This window comes from Trichogramma pretiosum, unplaced genomic scaffold, assembly GCF_000599845.2.
Source record: "Trichogramma pretiosum strain Unisexual culture from Peru unplaced genomic scaffold, Tpre_2.0 scaffold3, whole genome shotgun sequence".
Taxonomy (NCBI): domain Eukaryota; kingdom Metazoa; phylum Arthropoda; class Insecta; order Hymenoptera; family Trichogrammatidae; genus Trichogramma; species Trichogramma pretiosum.
The window spans coordinates 3,129,659-3,145,661 of NW_019641698.1; the positions used below are offsets into that span (position 1 = coordinate 3,129,659).

The following is a 16,003-nucleotide window of genomic DNA, read 5'->3' on the forward strand; positions in this document are numbered from 1 at the left end:
GCCTTCTTTGCTCGATGTTCGTTATTGTCGTTGAAACTTCCAAATTGTCCGACGCCTTATGCCGTCCAGTTTCTTACACTCTATGCACAATTTTCAAATGTATTTTTTCACCCTCTCTCTCCGTCTTCTCGGTCGCAGTTCGCAGTTCGCAGTTCGCGAGTCGTGACTTATATTATAGCACACACACACAGATGTGCACACACACGTAGGAGCTGCCGAGAGGAATCGACGAGGGCGCGATTACCGTTGACGGTTAGAATATTCTTCGCGCAACCTGCAAAAAAGTAAGTTTGTTTAACGATGGATTTTCTTCGATATCTTAGAGACATGCAACGTATAAGCGACGCGATACAGCCAGCCGTTGCAGACGGGGGGTGTAGTGGGGGTAGTTGAACGTTTAACTGCGGAAGTTCGTGCGCGGCAGCACGAAAGGTCGAACGTTTTTTAATCGCCGAGCAGCGTCGAAAATTTACTGCCGCGCGCGCGCCCCTACAATTGCAGCTCGGGCTTCGCGAAGAAAAGACGAGTTTTTCCGTTGAGAATTTTCCTTCTTTCAATCGTTTCATATACGTTTTACTTTGCGCTCGAATTTACAAGTTGGAACTTTTCTCGACAACGATTTTGCTCATTCAAAAATATACTCTGAGCTATATGCGACAGTCTCGATCGCCACAAGTATAATTCGATGGAGGTTTTGCGAGTACCGATGAGGGCACAATTTCACACAATGCAATTGGTATATCCAATTAGGATTCTCGAGCTCTCGTCGCGAAAACCATAACTATTAAAGTTTTTCATCGAGTTCGTTTATTGTGTATACGCGTCGGTTCTCGCGCGCAACTGTTTGACCCCGCGGTAATTCGATACTGCACCTCTTCTCGCGTGGCGAAGACATCTCTTGTCACTCGTGGCAAACTAATTTACTTAGAAAGTTGAAAATACGGGGGGTGAGAGGGAGGGAGAAAAAAATGTCGCTCATTCTCGAGCCGCGTCGTCGCTCTTCTTTTTCGTTCGCGCGCGATGCGAGATCGAGACAAGAAGTCAACCTTGCCGCAGACGGCGGCGAAAACTTTTTCCGCGCCTGCATATATCGAGTAATGCTCATATATTCATATTATAAAATCGCGCACATGCGACTCGCGCGCTCTATAGATATATACGGTATATAATATATACGTAAACTCGTATATTAAAGTCTTGAGTTTCTCGCGACGTCAAAGATATCAGAATTTATTTTTCCACTTTCAATAGCTTCTTTCGCGCATTTGCCTCACTTACGCGATGCACATACGCGTATTCGTATTACAAGCTCGCGAAACCATTTGGATGCTGTGTACATTAACGTTAATGGACCGTACTCGAAGCTCTAATGGCACGGATATTGTGTATGAATGTATGTCACCGCAGCGCAATTTTTTTTTCCTTTTCATTTTCGTAAGCAACAAAATGGCAAAAAACAATCAACTCTTCGAGTAATCCATGAAAAAGTCGATGGCCGCAAGCGAAGCTCTATAAGCTCCGCGAATAAAGTGTACAATTAGAACTAAATTTAATAGAGAGAAATCCGTCGAACTTTTCCAAGGGGTAATTGTTACCGCTTAACTATAAGAGCCAAAAAGATCTTCCCTGCGGACTTTTATGCGCGGAGTCTAAATTTTCAGCACCTCTCCGCAGCCCCGCAGCATCGTCAGCGGTGGCTCGTTAATGGCCACACCGCGACGATAATATACTCCACAAGAGATCCGCTGCACTCGACGACTTTATACAGAAAGAGAAAGAGAGAAACGAAGTTCGGCCGAGCTTTTTGAACTTTTGGCAATGAACTTTTAGATAGATAACAAAAAAAAAGGAGGAAAAAAATGCAGCGACTTGCCACGACGATAGCGGGGAAAGCTCGAAGTTGGGACAAAGTCTCGGGCGAACTTGAACGAATCGTGCGGTACGAGTTTAATGAATATGACAATCGTTCAAAGTTCGTATCAACATTTTTAATATACTCGCAGCGTCCAAGTAATTTGTTTTTGTACGGTTTCGCGTTGGCCGAAAGATTTTCTTTTACACGCGCGATATACGTATACGCATGCATAATAAACGTGCAGTGGTGAAGGTATGCGCCTGGCGAGAAGAGCGTCAAGTGTCTACGAATAAAGGCAAACGCGAAGAAAAATATGAAAATTTATGCTACGTACGCGGAGTCAGTTGTGTGTGTGTGTGTTGCGCGAACGTTTATATGAGGCAGTGTCTTTCTCTCCGCAAAATATATAAGTTATATCTGTTGCGTACGACGACGTGCGTGCGTCGCATAGGTCGCTATGAGCGCGCACTGCACGAATCAGCCCTCGTTATATTCCTTATAATATAATGTACGAAGCACGGCCTTTCCAATATAAACAACTCCTTCGCGGTTCTGCTACATGTGTGCGCATTTGTTCGGATGCATTTATATATACGTATACGCGTATGTGTGTAAGCTCGGTGCAAAACAATAAAGCACGACGACCGACACTTGCCTCGCGTGTAATAGACTGTGTGGTTTATATACACCGACGTCGTACCCATACGCGAGGTTGCGAAACGACCTTGAGCGGCCAAGCACACAGCTGCACTACACAAGCTGCACTACACCGCAGCTATATAATGATACATTCGCGATCGGTACGAGAGCCTTGTACCAGAGACTCGATTTATCGGCCAATGCACCAGTTGAGTCTAATGCTCTCTTTCTCTCTTTCACTTTGAAACGCGATCACCATTGCAGCGCTGCACTGCGAGATATTAGTTTTCATTATGCATCGTGGCCGTGAATCGTTGCGCCTTAATTTTATAATTGTCCATTTGCCATGCTTACGAATTTTTCACGCGTACGCGTTCATATCTCTTTTTCTCTTGCGATCGTTGCCCAAAAAGAAATAACAACGATGCACACAGAACGAACCTCGCTGCTATACTTGCAACGAGGAAGAAAATTTATCGCTGCTTTACGTGTGCAGACTGTGTATATATTATACATAAACGTGAACGCGTCCGCCACGCAATACCTATCTAAAAATGTATACGTAAACAACGTAAAGTTGATACTTACGTATTTTTTATCTTATTTTATTATTATTATTATTATTTTTAATTCGAAACAAACAATTTTTATCTTCCTTCTTTTTCCGTCAAGTTTTGCCCGCGGTGGCGTAATTTATTTTTCAATACCGTATAGCCGTATAACTGCTTCTGCGTACGGCAGATTTTCAGTTTTTTAACTTTAGAGATGGTCAAGCGCGGAGCGCGGCTCTCGTGCGCATAGGTGATAAATTCAAAAGATTTTTTTTTCTTGTCGAGCTCTTTCCCTCGCTTAATAAACCGACGGAATGCCGTTCGAACCGTTTTTTATATGTTTTTCTTCGTCATCGCTGTCATTATTATTAAAAATAATTTTGCCGTGTAATTTTAAATTAATTCCGTGAAATTGTTGGAATTCTTCCGTAATTAATTGAATGAACTTTCGGAGCCGAGTAAAACAATGAAATTTTATTATGCAAATCGGGACGGTTAATGAAAAGTCCAGACTTTGATGTCGTTGGTGTTGATAACTCTAGAGTAAGTTTTTTACCTAAATAATTCAACCCTGAGCGAGAAAAATATTTCAACAGTCAAATCGTAAAAAATTAAGATCTATATTGGCTAATTATTCTACCTCGTACAAATATTACGCTGAACGTACAGATACAAATATTCGGACACTGTAAACACAACACAGATGAGACCGAAAACTCATAAGTTAAAAAGACGGCAACCGTGTCGCGCGAAAAGCGACGAAAAAAAGCACACAAGGTTCGATGGACGAATTTTCTTCACGGAACGATTCACCAAGATATAACGTGGAAAAAAATACGAAAAGTCGAACTTTTGCCTCGGAGAGAGTAAAAACACGCGCCGCGGTATATAAGTGCGCGGGTAAGTTTAAAGCTCGCTTCGGTTCGGTGGCTTTTTGAAGAGGAAGGCGTCGCGATAGCAGCCGCTCGCTCACTGTCAACCGAAGCGAGAGTAGCTGCAGAGGCGAGCCGAGACCAGTGCGCGCCGATCTCGCGTGCTCGCTCTGCAGCAGCAGCAGCAGCAGCATCGGGCCTTCTTCGCTCTAAAGTCCAGCTGTGCGAACCGGTTACGTGTATATATGTGTGTGCTTTACGGTCAAGCGTACACTTCTGCAAGTATATAAAGATTGAAGAAACAAAAGAAGAAGAAGAAGACGACGACGACGAAGAGCATGAAAAAGAGAAGAAGGAGCCGTGTGCGTGCACTTCACGCAGATATATATACACACGCATCGAGCAATAGAGGCACGCACGAGCAAAGAAATCGGACGTTTTGCCGATCCGAGCGGAGGGAAAGGGAAGGTTGAGTCGAACGAAAGGAAGGGATAGTAGAGAGATTGTTTGTTTATCTATTTGATCAATATATCATATTCGTAGGAGGAGTTGGTAGCGACGCAGCAGGGAGAGCAGCGTTCGTTATTGAATATCGGTAACAAGATCGCTTTTTCTATTTCATGCATAAAAGTCGACGCGCGGCTACATTTCTTTATCCTCGTATACTATGCGAGGAGAGCTTTTCTCGTTGTGAGCTATGTTTTTGTTTATTTTTCTTCTTTTTTTTTTTTTTTTCGATCGTTTCGGTTTCGCATCGATCGAGTTTCTTTGTTGATGATATTCCTATAACGATGAAGTATACGCGGGAGCGCATCGTCGCGCCTCGGATTACCTATATGAAGGACTTGGTGCTAGCGAGACGTATTTTTTAAGAGAATGATCGATTTTATATACGTTGCACATTTTCATTAGACATCGTGAGGCTACGCATTAAGCACGTGTGCTCCATATTTAAAAATAGCTGCAGTTAATTGTGGCGTGCGATCGTCGTCGGTGTCCACAGATGTCGAACCGCATACGGAACTGTTTGGTCGGCAAATTTTGTCGAAACCCAGTCAGCTCTCGGCAGCATCAGCAGTACGGTACGATATAGGCGATCGTATTTAGCGGTGCTCGGGCGCGAGCGAGATCTTATACATCCATGAGCGAGAAGAAAAAACAAAAGGAGGCCAGCGCCGAGGCGAGTGCAGCGCGCATAATGTGGTCCGCTGAAAGCGAGAAAGAAGAGAGATAGCTACGTCCGATGGCTTACATACCGATCTGCGGCGCATGCGGCAGCAGCAGCAGTTGAAAATAAAGCATCGGTGATCGCACACGCGCGAGCCCCAGCAATAAGGCGAGAAAACAAATTGAAAGAGAGAAAATAAAAGGAGGAGAGCAAGAGCTCGCGCCCGAGCATCAGAGAGAGAGAGAATATAAGGAGATAAAGAACGAAACGATACGCATACATGCATAAGGCAGGATATATAGGCGCACGCGTGCAAGCCACGGGCCAAAGCGGGAATGACAGCAAAGACGGATGGAAAAAGCGAGCTCGAACGAGGCTTTCGGAAGAAAGGGAGAGAGAGAGAGAGAGATGCGAAAAAAAGGAATAAGAGAGAAAAAAGGCACGAAGAAACGAACGAGGTGCCGCCTGCGTTGTCGCCTATATAACTCTGTGTGTGTGAGTGTGTGCGTGTGCGTGCAAGCGCACCAAAGGGCTGCTGTTGTTGCTGCTGCTGCTGCTGCTGCAACTCAACTCGATCTCTTTTAATGTAGCGGTACTATACCATCGCTGCTCCAGCAACGGGCCAAGTAAATATATTACGTATATGGGTAATTCTAGCTTTTTAAAAGAAACATATTAAAAACAAATTTTAACATTTTTGAAAAAAACATAAACATATTTCAACAATATGAAAGATTTTTCGTGAAATCTATTCATCGTTTGAAAAGTGTCGATAAACTTTTTTGCTGCATGATGGCGAGTTTTCTTCAATAGATACTCCTAACTTGTAGCTCAAGTAAAAACCTACATTTTTGAAAGAATTTTTTTTTTCAAACGGCTCGATTACCGTCAATTTTGAAGCTATCAAAAATTAAAAAAAAACCTAATTCAAGATCTTGAGCGACGTTTAATTTGAGACGCCGAACGAATTTGATACAGTTAAAAGTAACTCCCGAAAAAAACCAATTTTTTTCAAAACTCTAGGTTATTTTTTTGAGTATCACAGCCGAAAGGATTGCTTGGGTTTCGTGTAAAGCATCGCACTTTAGCTCCGTATTGTGGTTTTCAAAATTTTTATTTTTATGATATCCATCTAATGTTTTACAGCATTAAAAACGGCTGAAAGCGTTGCAACATTATACTGATAATACGCTTAGAATTCGATGATAGCAACACAGTCATTTGTGCGGGCAAAAGTCTTTAGCGATAAAGGTAGTACTGACGTTGTTTACCTTAAAATCGTTTATTTTTTTTCCGGTAGCTCCAAAATTGACTGCGTAAGACCTTGACTTTCGTCCAAAAACATCAATTTAGCTTTTTGGAAAGCTAATTAAAAAATCGCAATTGTTGAAAACTCCCAACTCAAATTTCCAGTAAAAACATACCATTCAAGACGAAAAAAAGATTCTAAATACGTCCCAAGAAAGTTTAAACTTACCCCTGAGGAAATTTTTAAAAATCGACAAAAAATAGCGAAAAGTTCGACGATTTTTAACTTGGAGAACCCTAAAAAAATGTTTATGTTTTAAAAATTCACAAAGAGTCACTATCATATTATTGAAAATTAAATATAATTTTTTTCAAAATTCTTCAAAATTGTTCCATACATGCTTTTCAAAACGACAGGAGAATGACCCATATACAAAAAAAAGGATCGCGTACTCGTGCAAGCCTACGTAGCGGAGGGTGGGGGAGATGTAAAAAAAAGCGAAGGAGAATTGAAAAATGAGCAAAGATGCGCGAACGAGGCAGCACAAAAGAAGGAAAGGTTAAACTGTATATACGCTGAAACGCCCGCGTGTACCTATCTTACACGTATATTATACCAACCACTTTGATGCACATGCATTTGTGCCACATACATCTCTATACGTGGTATACAGTACGCGTAGCTCTACTTATACGTGGACCATACGTAATATGCGTTGCCGATATAATCTGATCGATTTTTTGATCAGCGCCCGAAAAGATTAATTTTTGACATTTTTTTAACGGTCCGACGAGCTTTGCGCAGAGTATACATACTCGTGGCGGCGAATCGCATGCGATTTTTGATTGTACGCATTTTGCTCGGTCTTGTGCTTTTTTGATAAAATGAAGAAAAAACGTGGTTTTTGCTCGAGCTGTGCCGGCGTTCAAAACTGTGAAAAAAAACACGTTTTTTCTTCTTTCTCTCGCTATAGCTCGTGAAAATTTTTGTTGCGCACTCTGCAAAGTAGCTATTCCGGTGGAAAATTTTATGTTCTTTCGATCTAGAATACTTGAATCAATCTTAAAAGTAAAATTTTTTAAGAAATGGTCTTTGAAGGTTTCCCGGCCATTTTTCCGAGGAAAATTGATAATTTCAGGTAATATAACCATACAATTGGAAAGCTGAGGAAATTTTCCATCGAAATGATGGGTTACTCTTTTCTTCTGGGTGTATTTAGGTATTTTTACAGTGAGTTAGAAATTTAGCGATTGGACTCAATGATATCACGCGTGGATGCTCTGTGAGTTTTGACGTGAAATTCCACGTATAAATTTTTTAAATTATGTATATTTCATGAACAAAGCTGAGCAATTTGCTTGAATAATGCAGAATAAATTTTTTTTCAGTTCGTACCGGATAGTGCAGAACATGTCTGAGTATCAATAATAATTCTCTCTGCTTGTGATCGGTTCAATGGCCAAATCTTTCAGTTTTTTTTATTGCGAGGCTCAAGAAATCGAAAAAAAGCATGAGAGCAGAGACCTACGCATACAGTACGTGTATAGATCACGTGTATGTTATCTATACAGTAGCATCGCGTTGCTAGGAGGCATCGATATATTTTATTTATGAATAATTTTTGATACCAGCTTCCCGAATGCAACTATGTTTCTCCACTCATGCGAAACGGAAAATGCTATAAAACTTAAAGATGTCGGTCTTCAAAAAACTTGGGTGTTTCTATTATAAATATCAAAAAGTCAACTTTTAGTAGATATTGCAGTTATATATTTAGAAAATGCAATTTTCTACACAACAAAGATGCATTTTAAACAAAATATATATAAAAAAAAAATATATAACAAAAAATGGTAAAAACTTAACAACAAAAACAATAAAAGAATTCACTTCAAAAACAACGTAGATAGGAACGAAACGAATGGAAGCTCATTTAATGGCTATAATGGCGACGATCTCGGCGAGGAGTTGAGTGTCCTTGATGGCCTTGAATCCATCCGTGGCTATGACGTCCTTGGCGTAGAGAGCTACGAGCTTGGTGACTCGGGCCTTGAGCTCCCTCAACTCGTAGCGATTGCACAGCTGCAGCATCTCGATGACGTTGTCGATCCGCAGGCCCCGGCGCAGATGCTCGACGCAGACGTCCTTGAGGCCCTGGACCTGGTACTTCTCGGCGGCGTCGAGGAGGCCCGCCACGAGGCCGTCGTCGTCGAGGCCCTCGACCCGGGCGGCGTACATAAAGCGCAGCAGCTCGCGCAGCACCTGGTAATCCATGTCGGCCACCTCGACCTGACTGCTGCTCGCCTCGAGCATCTTCTGCCGGAACATGGCCCGGAACACGGGACTGCGCGACGACAGGACGAACTTGTGGGCTCGCAGGCTCCTGCCGCAGCTGGCCCGGAGCGTCACGTCGCTCGACTCGTCCTCCGCTTCCGACGACAGCAGACACGTCTCGAAGGCGTCGAGCGCCTTGAGACGCTCCTCGGCCAGCAGATCGTCGAGGTCGCACCAAGATTGATCCGGCTTGGCGCCCTCGAACGAGCTCGAGTTGCAGTCGCCGATCACGACGAAGTCGCAGCGCAGCGTCAGCGTGTCGTTGTCCAGGAAGAGCTGCTCGTCGCCCAGCAAGTCGCTCCTGTTGACGAACGAGCCGATCTTGCCGTAATTCGTCGTCTTGGTCAGTCGGCGCTTCTTGCTCTTGGCGAAGCACTTCTCGCCGCTGTTGTCGATCACCGCGACGCTGTACTCGACGTCGAAGGCGCAGCTCGACGCGCTGATGCCGGCATTGACGAAGAGCGACACGTTGCCCTCGAGGTCGCTGTCCGCTGGCCCGTTGATGTAGAGGTCGAGGTACCACTTGATGCCGTCGCGCGGATTCACCGTGAACTGCGGCGACTTGTACACGACCCCGTCCTGGGCGTAGCTGAAGTTCCGGATCTTCCACGTGTAGCTGCTCTTGTGCACGTTGATCTCCGTCGTGCCCCACTGGCCGTCCGGTAGCGGTTGGCTCATTGCGATCGAGCTTTCGAGACTCTTGTACAGATAGCGACGATGATGCAGCGGCCGATGCAAAACTGAATTCGTTGCCGACGATGATAGCGAGCCGACGAATCGATCTCGATCTACGTACGATCAAAACAATTGTGTAACAACGTGTGTGAATATATATCACGATTTTCAGACGCAGCACGGGCCAATAATAATAACAGATGTCAGTGATCGCGACTCTTCCTACTTGTGTACGTATTATAACAATGTTATGTTCATAGGTTCGTTTGTATTGTATACAAATATACTATATATAATGTTTAAGAAGACACGGAAATGAATCGATGCATACTTTCGTGGCGGAACGAACGATTCGCCTCGGCCCCAGTCCATTGTTCGTCAGCGTAATTATTTTAAGAACGATTAATCTTTAATTTTATACGTATTATTCATTTTCGTTCTCAAATAAATGAATATTTATTTGAATAAAAAAAATTTTCGTTGCCAAAAAACGGTCTTATAAATTTTATAAATTATTCTACTATACTTTGAAACTCAAAGCATCGATAAAAATCGTTAATTAATAGTGACGTGCAGTGATCGACTAGGTAACTCTCGCGCAGGCAACTTGTGGGTAAGCTAGAAATTTTCTGCATCTCGTGTGCGCCACGTACCGACAGCGACTTCTGCACTCCTGCGACAGCAGCACAAGCCAAAGTCACAAGCATTTGGTAAACGTATCCGTTATGACTTATGATGTACCGCGAATCGTAAAATATATGAACAAACGATTATTAATCAAAAATTAATCTGGAAGTAAATGCAATCTCGGTTTACATTCAAGTTTCCTTTGATCAAGTTTCTTTTTCTTTTATTTTCTATTTTCAGTGATAATTTGAAAAGACGAGAAACACTTTTCTATAGTTTCATAATTTTTTATCGTTGAACTGTACATTAAATTAAAAAATAAAAACTATGCAAAAAAACAATAGTTGTCATACACTATTTTTATTAAAATTTTTCTACTTAAATCTCAAATCTGATTTATGTACATTTTATGTATCTACAATGCGTTTGTTTACTTGACCTAAATTAAATTTAACATATCAATTGGAAAGTTACATTCATGTCAGAACTTGAGGCATCCTTCAAAGAACTGCCAACGCCTATATACAAAATGCAATCAAATAACAGATTATGCATAGGAGTAGGCAGTTCCGAGGTATAGAATCTAGGCAGTGCTGAACTTGAGAACTACACATATGAACCTAACTTTTTAATTGTTCTATGTTGTCATTTTTTTTTATGCTCAAAAAACAAGCACCATTTTCTACATCTTTTGTTCCACTAAAAATCACACATACAAAACCATGATTCTCCACTTGATCCCATACACTTTTTATCCACTTATTTACAGACTTAAGTGTTTTGCCAATATTTTCTTCATTCACTTCATCTTCAGTCAATCTAACATGACAGAAATTCAAAGCATGGTTTGTAATTACTTCTGAAAACCTTTTCACAGTTTTCTTGTTGGTATCTTTTATGACTAATCTTAAAAAGTCACTTTGTTGGAAATTGTCATCATCCATTATTTTCAAATCTGATTTCACTAAAGCTTTGCTATATTCATTCATAATTGATGGACTTGCAGCAAGAGCTGCTGATTTTAATTCAACTTTATTCATATGTTGAAATATTAACGATGCTAAGATTTGTTCTGTAAATGGTTTACTCCTTCCTTTGTTAATTTGTTCTTGCAGCTCTGACTGTGAGATAAGAAGTCCATCTCCAAAAGTAGGAGTATTTAATAGCTTTAACTGCACCAACTTAATAGCAGCTCTTGAATCTTCTACAGAACAATGACCATCTTTCCCAGCATTTTGAATACTTTCTTTCAAAAATGCTTGAGTAAGAACTTTTAATCCTGCTTTCCGACCTTTAATACCACTTAGATTGAATATCACGGATGTGTCTATTACATAAGGGTGCATCATTTCAAGAGCTCTCAAATCAAAATTAAGACTCTGACCTATTAAAATAGCGTCATCCGGAAGAATTTTTTTTATATGCTCTTGTACATCTTCCAATCTTGTTGTTACATCTTCCAATAATTCTTTTGTTATACCACTGAACCTGGTAAGATAGTTTGTAATTTTATTATATGGTTTTACAAAAGTATCATATATAACCTCAAGGCTTTCATCAACAATTGACACACGTGTTAGCTCTGAACGATTCTTGTCTGTCATACACATTTCACAATCTAAACCAAACATGCGAGATTTAGAATTCACTTCAGCATATTTATCTTTTGTAAATTTATAACCTTTCAGTTCATCTGAACCTCCTTTTATAGGTAACGGATACCCATTCTCTACCATTTGCTGCGAAGAAAGTAATAATTCTGTTCTTGAGAACTTGTCGCCATCAGGTAAATCTTCAGTTTTTGGTATTTCTGTTTCACTATGTTTTCTTTTTCTTTGAACTGTAAACAAGTAAATTAGAAATATTTAGAATATATAGTTGTTTGTAAGTTATTTGTAAATTATAATGTTTTAAAAGTTTAATAGTAAAGTAATCATACCTGAATTAATGGGAAAAATGGTTCTTTTCAGTTTTATCATATCTTTTACACGATCAGCTGCTACTTCTAAGGATCCATAATTATGAATTAAAGTTTTTTTGTAAGTTTCAGTGAGAGGTATTGTTATAATTTCCTCTGCGATAGATTCACCATTAATTGCTGGAGTTATGAGCTCTAATTTGTGTTCCATGTCAGACTTTAAAGTATCAAGTAATTTTTGATTGGTTTTATAATGATTAAAGTTTAAGCCATCAACAATCAGTACAACGGCATGTGACACTTTGGTGAACTTTTCAACTTTGCACCATCTCAAAGGTACTTGAAGATCCGATACTGAATACATAAGTAGATTCTGGATGTCACTTAAAATGATTGGTGTTCTATCTTCATTGTCAATTGATAAACTCGCGTTAACTCCCGCTGGAAGCAAACGCAACCTTGGAATATTTTTTTTAACTTTCTTCTGTTGTTTAAGTCTCTCTTTTAACTCCAAGAATGCCTTGCCCTCAAGTTTTGGCTTCTTTGTTGCTGGTGCACCACCCATGATTGGTTGTACAGTTAATAACACTCGAATAACAGAAGTAAAAACTTTGACGTAATACTGATGATGTAAACAAATTTATTACACTTGAAATAGAAGCACTATTATTCGTGTCAGGTTAACGTGTACCGTCAATACACGTGACACAAATTTAGCTATAGAAAATTAATTTTTAGTCTGAAATGTATGTAACACTCTTTACACTGAGATAACACATCGAAATAATAAGTTTAGATGCACGATTATCGAATATTACACAAGGACTAAAGACGTGCAGCAGATCAAACCAACTGAATACTGGATTTGATCGACGCACATGGCCGTACGCTCGCTCCTTCTACGTCTGCGGCGGTGGCGGCACGAAGAAGCGACAAGACTGCGCCGTATGCGTATGCCGGTGCGTCCAACGTCAGTGACTGTGAGACACGAGTGTCGGCTCTTTTCGTCCGCTGCGGCAACAGCATCGTATTATGCGATGTAGTATAGGTATCGACACGCGAGCGGCATATCATTATTTATTAACTTCTCTTTATTTTGAGACATGATCATTTTGACACGTTGGTATGTATTTTCTTCAAGAAATAATCATAAGGTTATAAATATTATATACATTTTTAGGTTTAATTTCTTCCCGCACTGAAAGATAATGTATTGAACCATATTATCGACATTATTATTTGGTATAATTTTATTTTTTTGTAGCAAAATGAAAAAAGTAACAAATAAGAAATAATTTGGATCACGTTTAGATAAAGAAACACCATGGGTAGAGAAAATTCCATTGATTACAACTGAACACAAAATTAAGAAGCATTACAATTTACAAATTATACTGAACAGTAACTTAGGTCCTAGTCAAAAACCTAAAGTTACGTGCATAATGCCAAAAATTCTGATAAAACTCTAATATTTGCAGCTATAGGTAAGCAAATGGAAAAATTGATCTCACCTATTGCTCAGATGAACCGCTTGGATATTTTGAATTTGTTAGTAGCAGGCTTGTTTATAATTGCATTGATTACCAATTACAATTTGTTTTAAAAATTTCATTGTATCAAAATGTTTACATATTTTGTTAATTTTTAGTATCAATGAATCAAATTTTCTAGGTGAAAAAAATAAAATTTTACTTTCACTAACACATCACCCTTATAAAAATTTCCTATAGGATCTCGCGAAATTCCTACAGGAGTCCTATAGGATTCCAATAGGAATTTCGCGGGATCCTATTGGAAATTTTTATAAGGGCAGGAAACCAACGAAAATAGTAAGTGTTGATTAATTTAAAAAACGATTGAAACGATATAAATTTCAAAAAAGACACGTTTATTGTAAAAAAATCGTGTAAAAAAGTTATTTTCAATGTATAATTGGTGTTTAAAATTACATATTTATGCCATTATTCTATATAAATTATGCATTTTGATGACTTTCCCAATCAAGCCAACCTCCTGTATAGTTGTAGGCACTAAAAAAACGATGAATATAAATATATTTGACGAGTATAATTTCAAGATAAAAAACATACTTTTTGTATCCTAATTTCTCCAAATCTGCTTGTACCATTGCACTCCTTTTGCCCGACCTGCAGCTCAAAATAATCTGAGTATCTTGACTAGGTTTTTCATGACTATATTTATCTTTAAAATCTTGACTAGAAACTGTAGTTAGAACGCGTGCGACCTCTCCCACTTGAGGGAAAAAAATTTAAACGATTAGAGAACGAAAATTTTTTAAATAGCAATTGTTATTCCTGTGATATCTTACTTGGTATGTGAATGCTTCCAGGAAGTTTTCCAGTTTCACGAATCTCGTCGTCTTCTCTGACGTCAATGATCAATATTTCATCTTTTTTCTGCGCTTCTAAAATATCCTCGTAGTTTAAATTCTTCGGCTTGTTACTATCTCCGCTCATTGTTCTGTTGGAAACGTGAGTTGACGCTTCAATTGACGGGCTGCTAACAACTATGTCCAAGATAAAAATAAATATATAAAGTTTCATTTTTGTAACAGTTGACGATCAATATAAGTATGTCAGAAAAACAGAATAATCGGAAGTCGATCGAATTTGATTTGAAGGTGATAATTTTCACATCCAAAAAAGTTGTGAATTTTTGGAAAGTTAACAATCGCTGATTTTTTATCACGTGCAGCGAGTTATTAATTCAAGAATACCGCAACAACAAATGCAGGTTTACAATAGAGCATCTGTAGATCAAAAGAAAATTGAAATGCACATAACAATATGGAGTCGCCGCAAAGACTCGCAAAGTGTCGAAAGTTGTTTACATTACTTATTGTTATTATTGCCTTTACCTGGGGTTATGTAGCGGGATGATCGTTCGAATATTTTCAATTCTTTATGGGTGGAGTCAGCGATCAAATGTTTTCGAAAAATCGGTAGGCTCGAGTATTGTAAACAATTTTTTTTTATCGAAATGAAATTCGACGCCACGAGTCTTCGTGGAATGCCACAACTACTTGCTAACATTTTTCCAGTCAATGTTTTTATGTGCGCCCGCAACTGTGTATTATATAAGCACGATATACTTTTATCATCGGCTAGTAAGGCAGTAGCGCTTTAATCCGAGAGTAAAATTTGAGCCCACCGCGTCGCCGCCGCGTTCAATGATAATACAGAATAAATATACATTTTATTTGTCACAGTCTCGATCGGATCGGTTCTCGTAAATAGAAAAAAACTAATGGTCATAATAATCGCCAAAACTCAAAGTATACAATTTAAAGTCTAAGTTGGACTGTTATTATAACGATCATATCGATGAGTCAAATCCTTCTCGACGCACATCTCTCTAAAAATCCTTGGTATAAAGTCGCTTCGAGTTCAGTGAAAGAGCATAGGAATACGTTCGCAATCAGCACACTTACGCATCAGGGAAGATCGAAAGATGGATGATTTCGAAAATCACTTCGTAATAGTAATGAAAGTTATTCTTTTGGTATCAAAAGAGAATACCCGCAACCTGGACCCTAATGAATCAAAATTTCTACTCTGACTTGGCGATAGTATCCATTTGTCGTTGATTGTTAGTAATTTCATCGTTTTTGATGTTTTTAACGTGCAAAATTCAATATCATTTTTTTTTACATTTTTTCTGACCATAAAAAGTCTTGAAAAATATCCAGAAGAAGAAGTTGTAACCGTTACAGAGTCAAAATTCCACTAATACAATTTTTTTTATGAATTTTATCTCGTTTTTTTTACTTATTTTTATTAATATCAGTTTTCACTTGGAATAACTGACACGGAGCCATTTGTGTGTCAATTGACAACTGTCACACATTTTTCCATTTGTATCAAGGGTATTTTTTGAAAAAAATTTGAATCGTGGATTTTCAAAAATCGGAAATAATTCTTTGCAGGGTACAAGTTTGGCAAATCTAAAAATAAAATACAATTTCTTCAGCAAAAAGGTAAATTTTTCCGGGCCTGGACCCCGGGAAATTTTTCCTGGGGTCATAGAGACGAGAAAAAAATACGTGAACATTTGAGAAGACAATAGTCATGTTTTCACGTAAATACTGCTACTTG

General features: G+C 39.3%; 3 protein-coding genes across 3 annotated transcripts; all 3 read right to left on the bottom strand.

Annotated features, from left to right (window-relative positions):
• Positions 1-8,081: 8,081 nt before the first annotated feature.
• Positions 8,082-9,606, bottom strand: LOC106650885 (TD and POZ domain-containing protein 5-like). The gene has a single exon (XM_014369135.2). The coding sequence runs from the start codon at positions 9,344-9,346 to the stop codon at positions 8,264-8,266; it is 1,083 nt and encodes a 360-aa protein (XP_014224621.1). The 5' UTR covers positions 9,347-9,606; the 3' UTR covers positions 8,082-8,263.
• Positions 9,607-10,329: 723 nt separating this feature from the next.
• Positions 10,330-12,846, bottom strand: LOC106650886 (uncharacterized exonuclease C637.09-like). The gene is made up of 2 exons (XM_014369136.2): positions 11,910-12,846; positions 10,330-11,810 (listed from the first exon to the last, which is right to left on the bottom strand). The coding sequence occupies exons 1-2, from the start codon at positions 12,451-12,453 to the stop codon at positions 10,591-10,593; spliced, it is 1,764 nt and encodes a 587-aa protein (XP_014224622.1). The 5' UTR covers positions 12,454-12,846; the 3' UTR covers positions 10,330-10,590.
• Positions 12,847-13,820: 974 nt separating this feature from the next.
• LOC106650893 (heat shock protein 67B2-like) lies at positions 13,821-14,963 on the bottom strand. The gene is made up of 4 exons (XM_014369149.2): positions 14,767-14,963; positions 14,218-14,415; positions 13,979-14,141; positions 13,821-13,918 (listed from the first exon to the last, which is right to left on the bottom strand). Exons 1-4 carry the CDS (start codon positions 14,939-14,941, stop codon positions 13,864-13,866), a joined length of 591 nt encoding a protein of 196 aa, XP_014224635.1. The 5' UTR covers positions 14,942-14,963; the 3' UTR covers positions 13,821-13,863.
• Between the last annotated feature and the right edge of the window lie 1,040 nt (positions 14,964-16,003).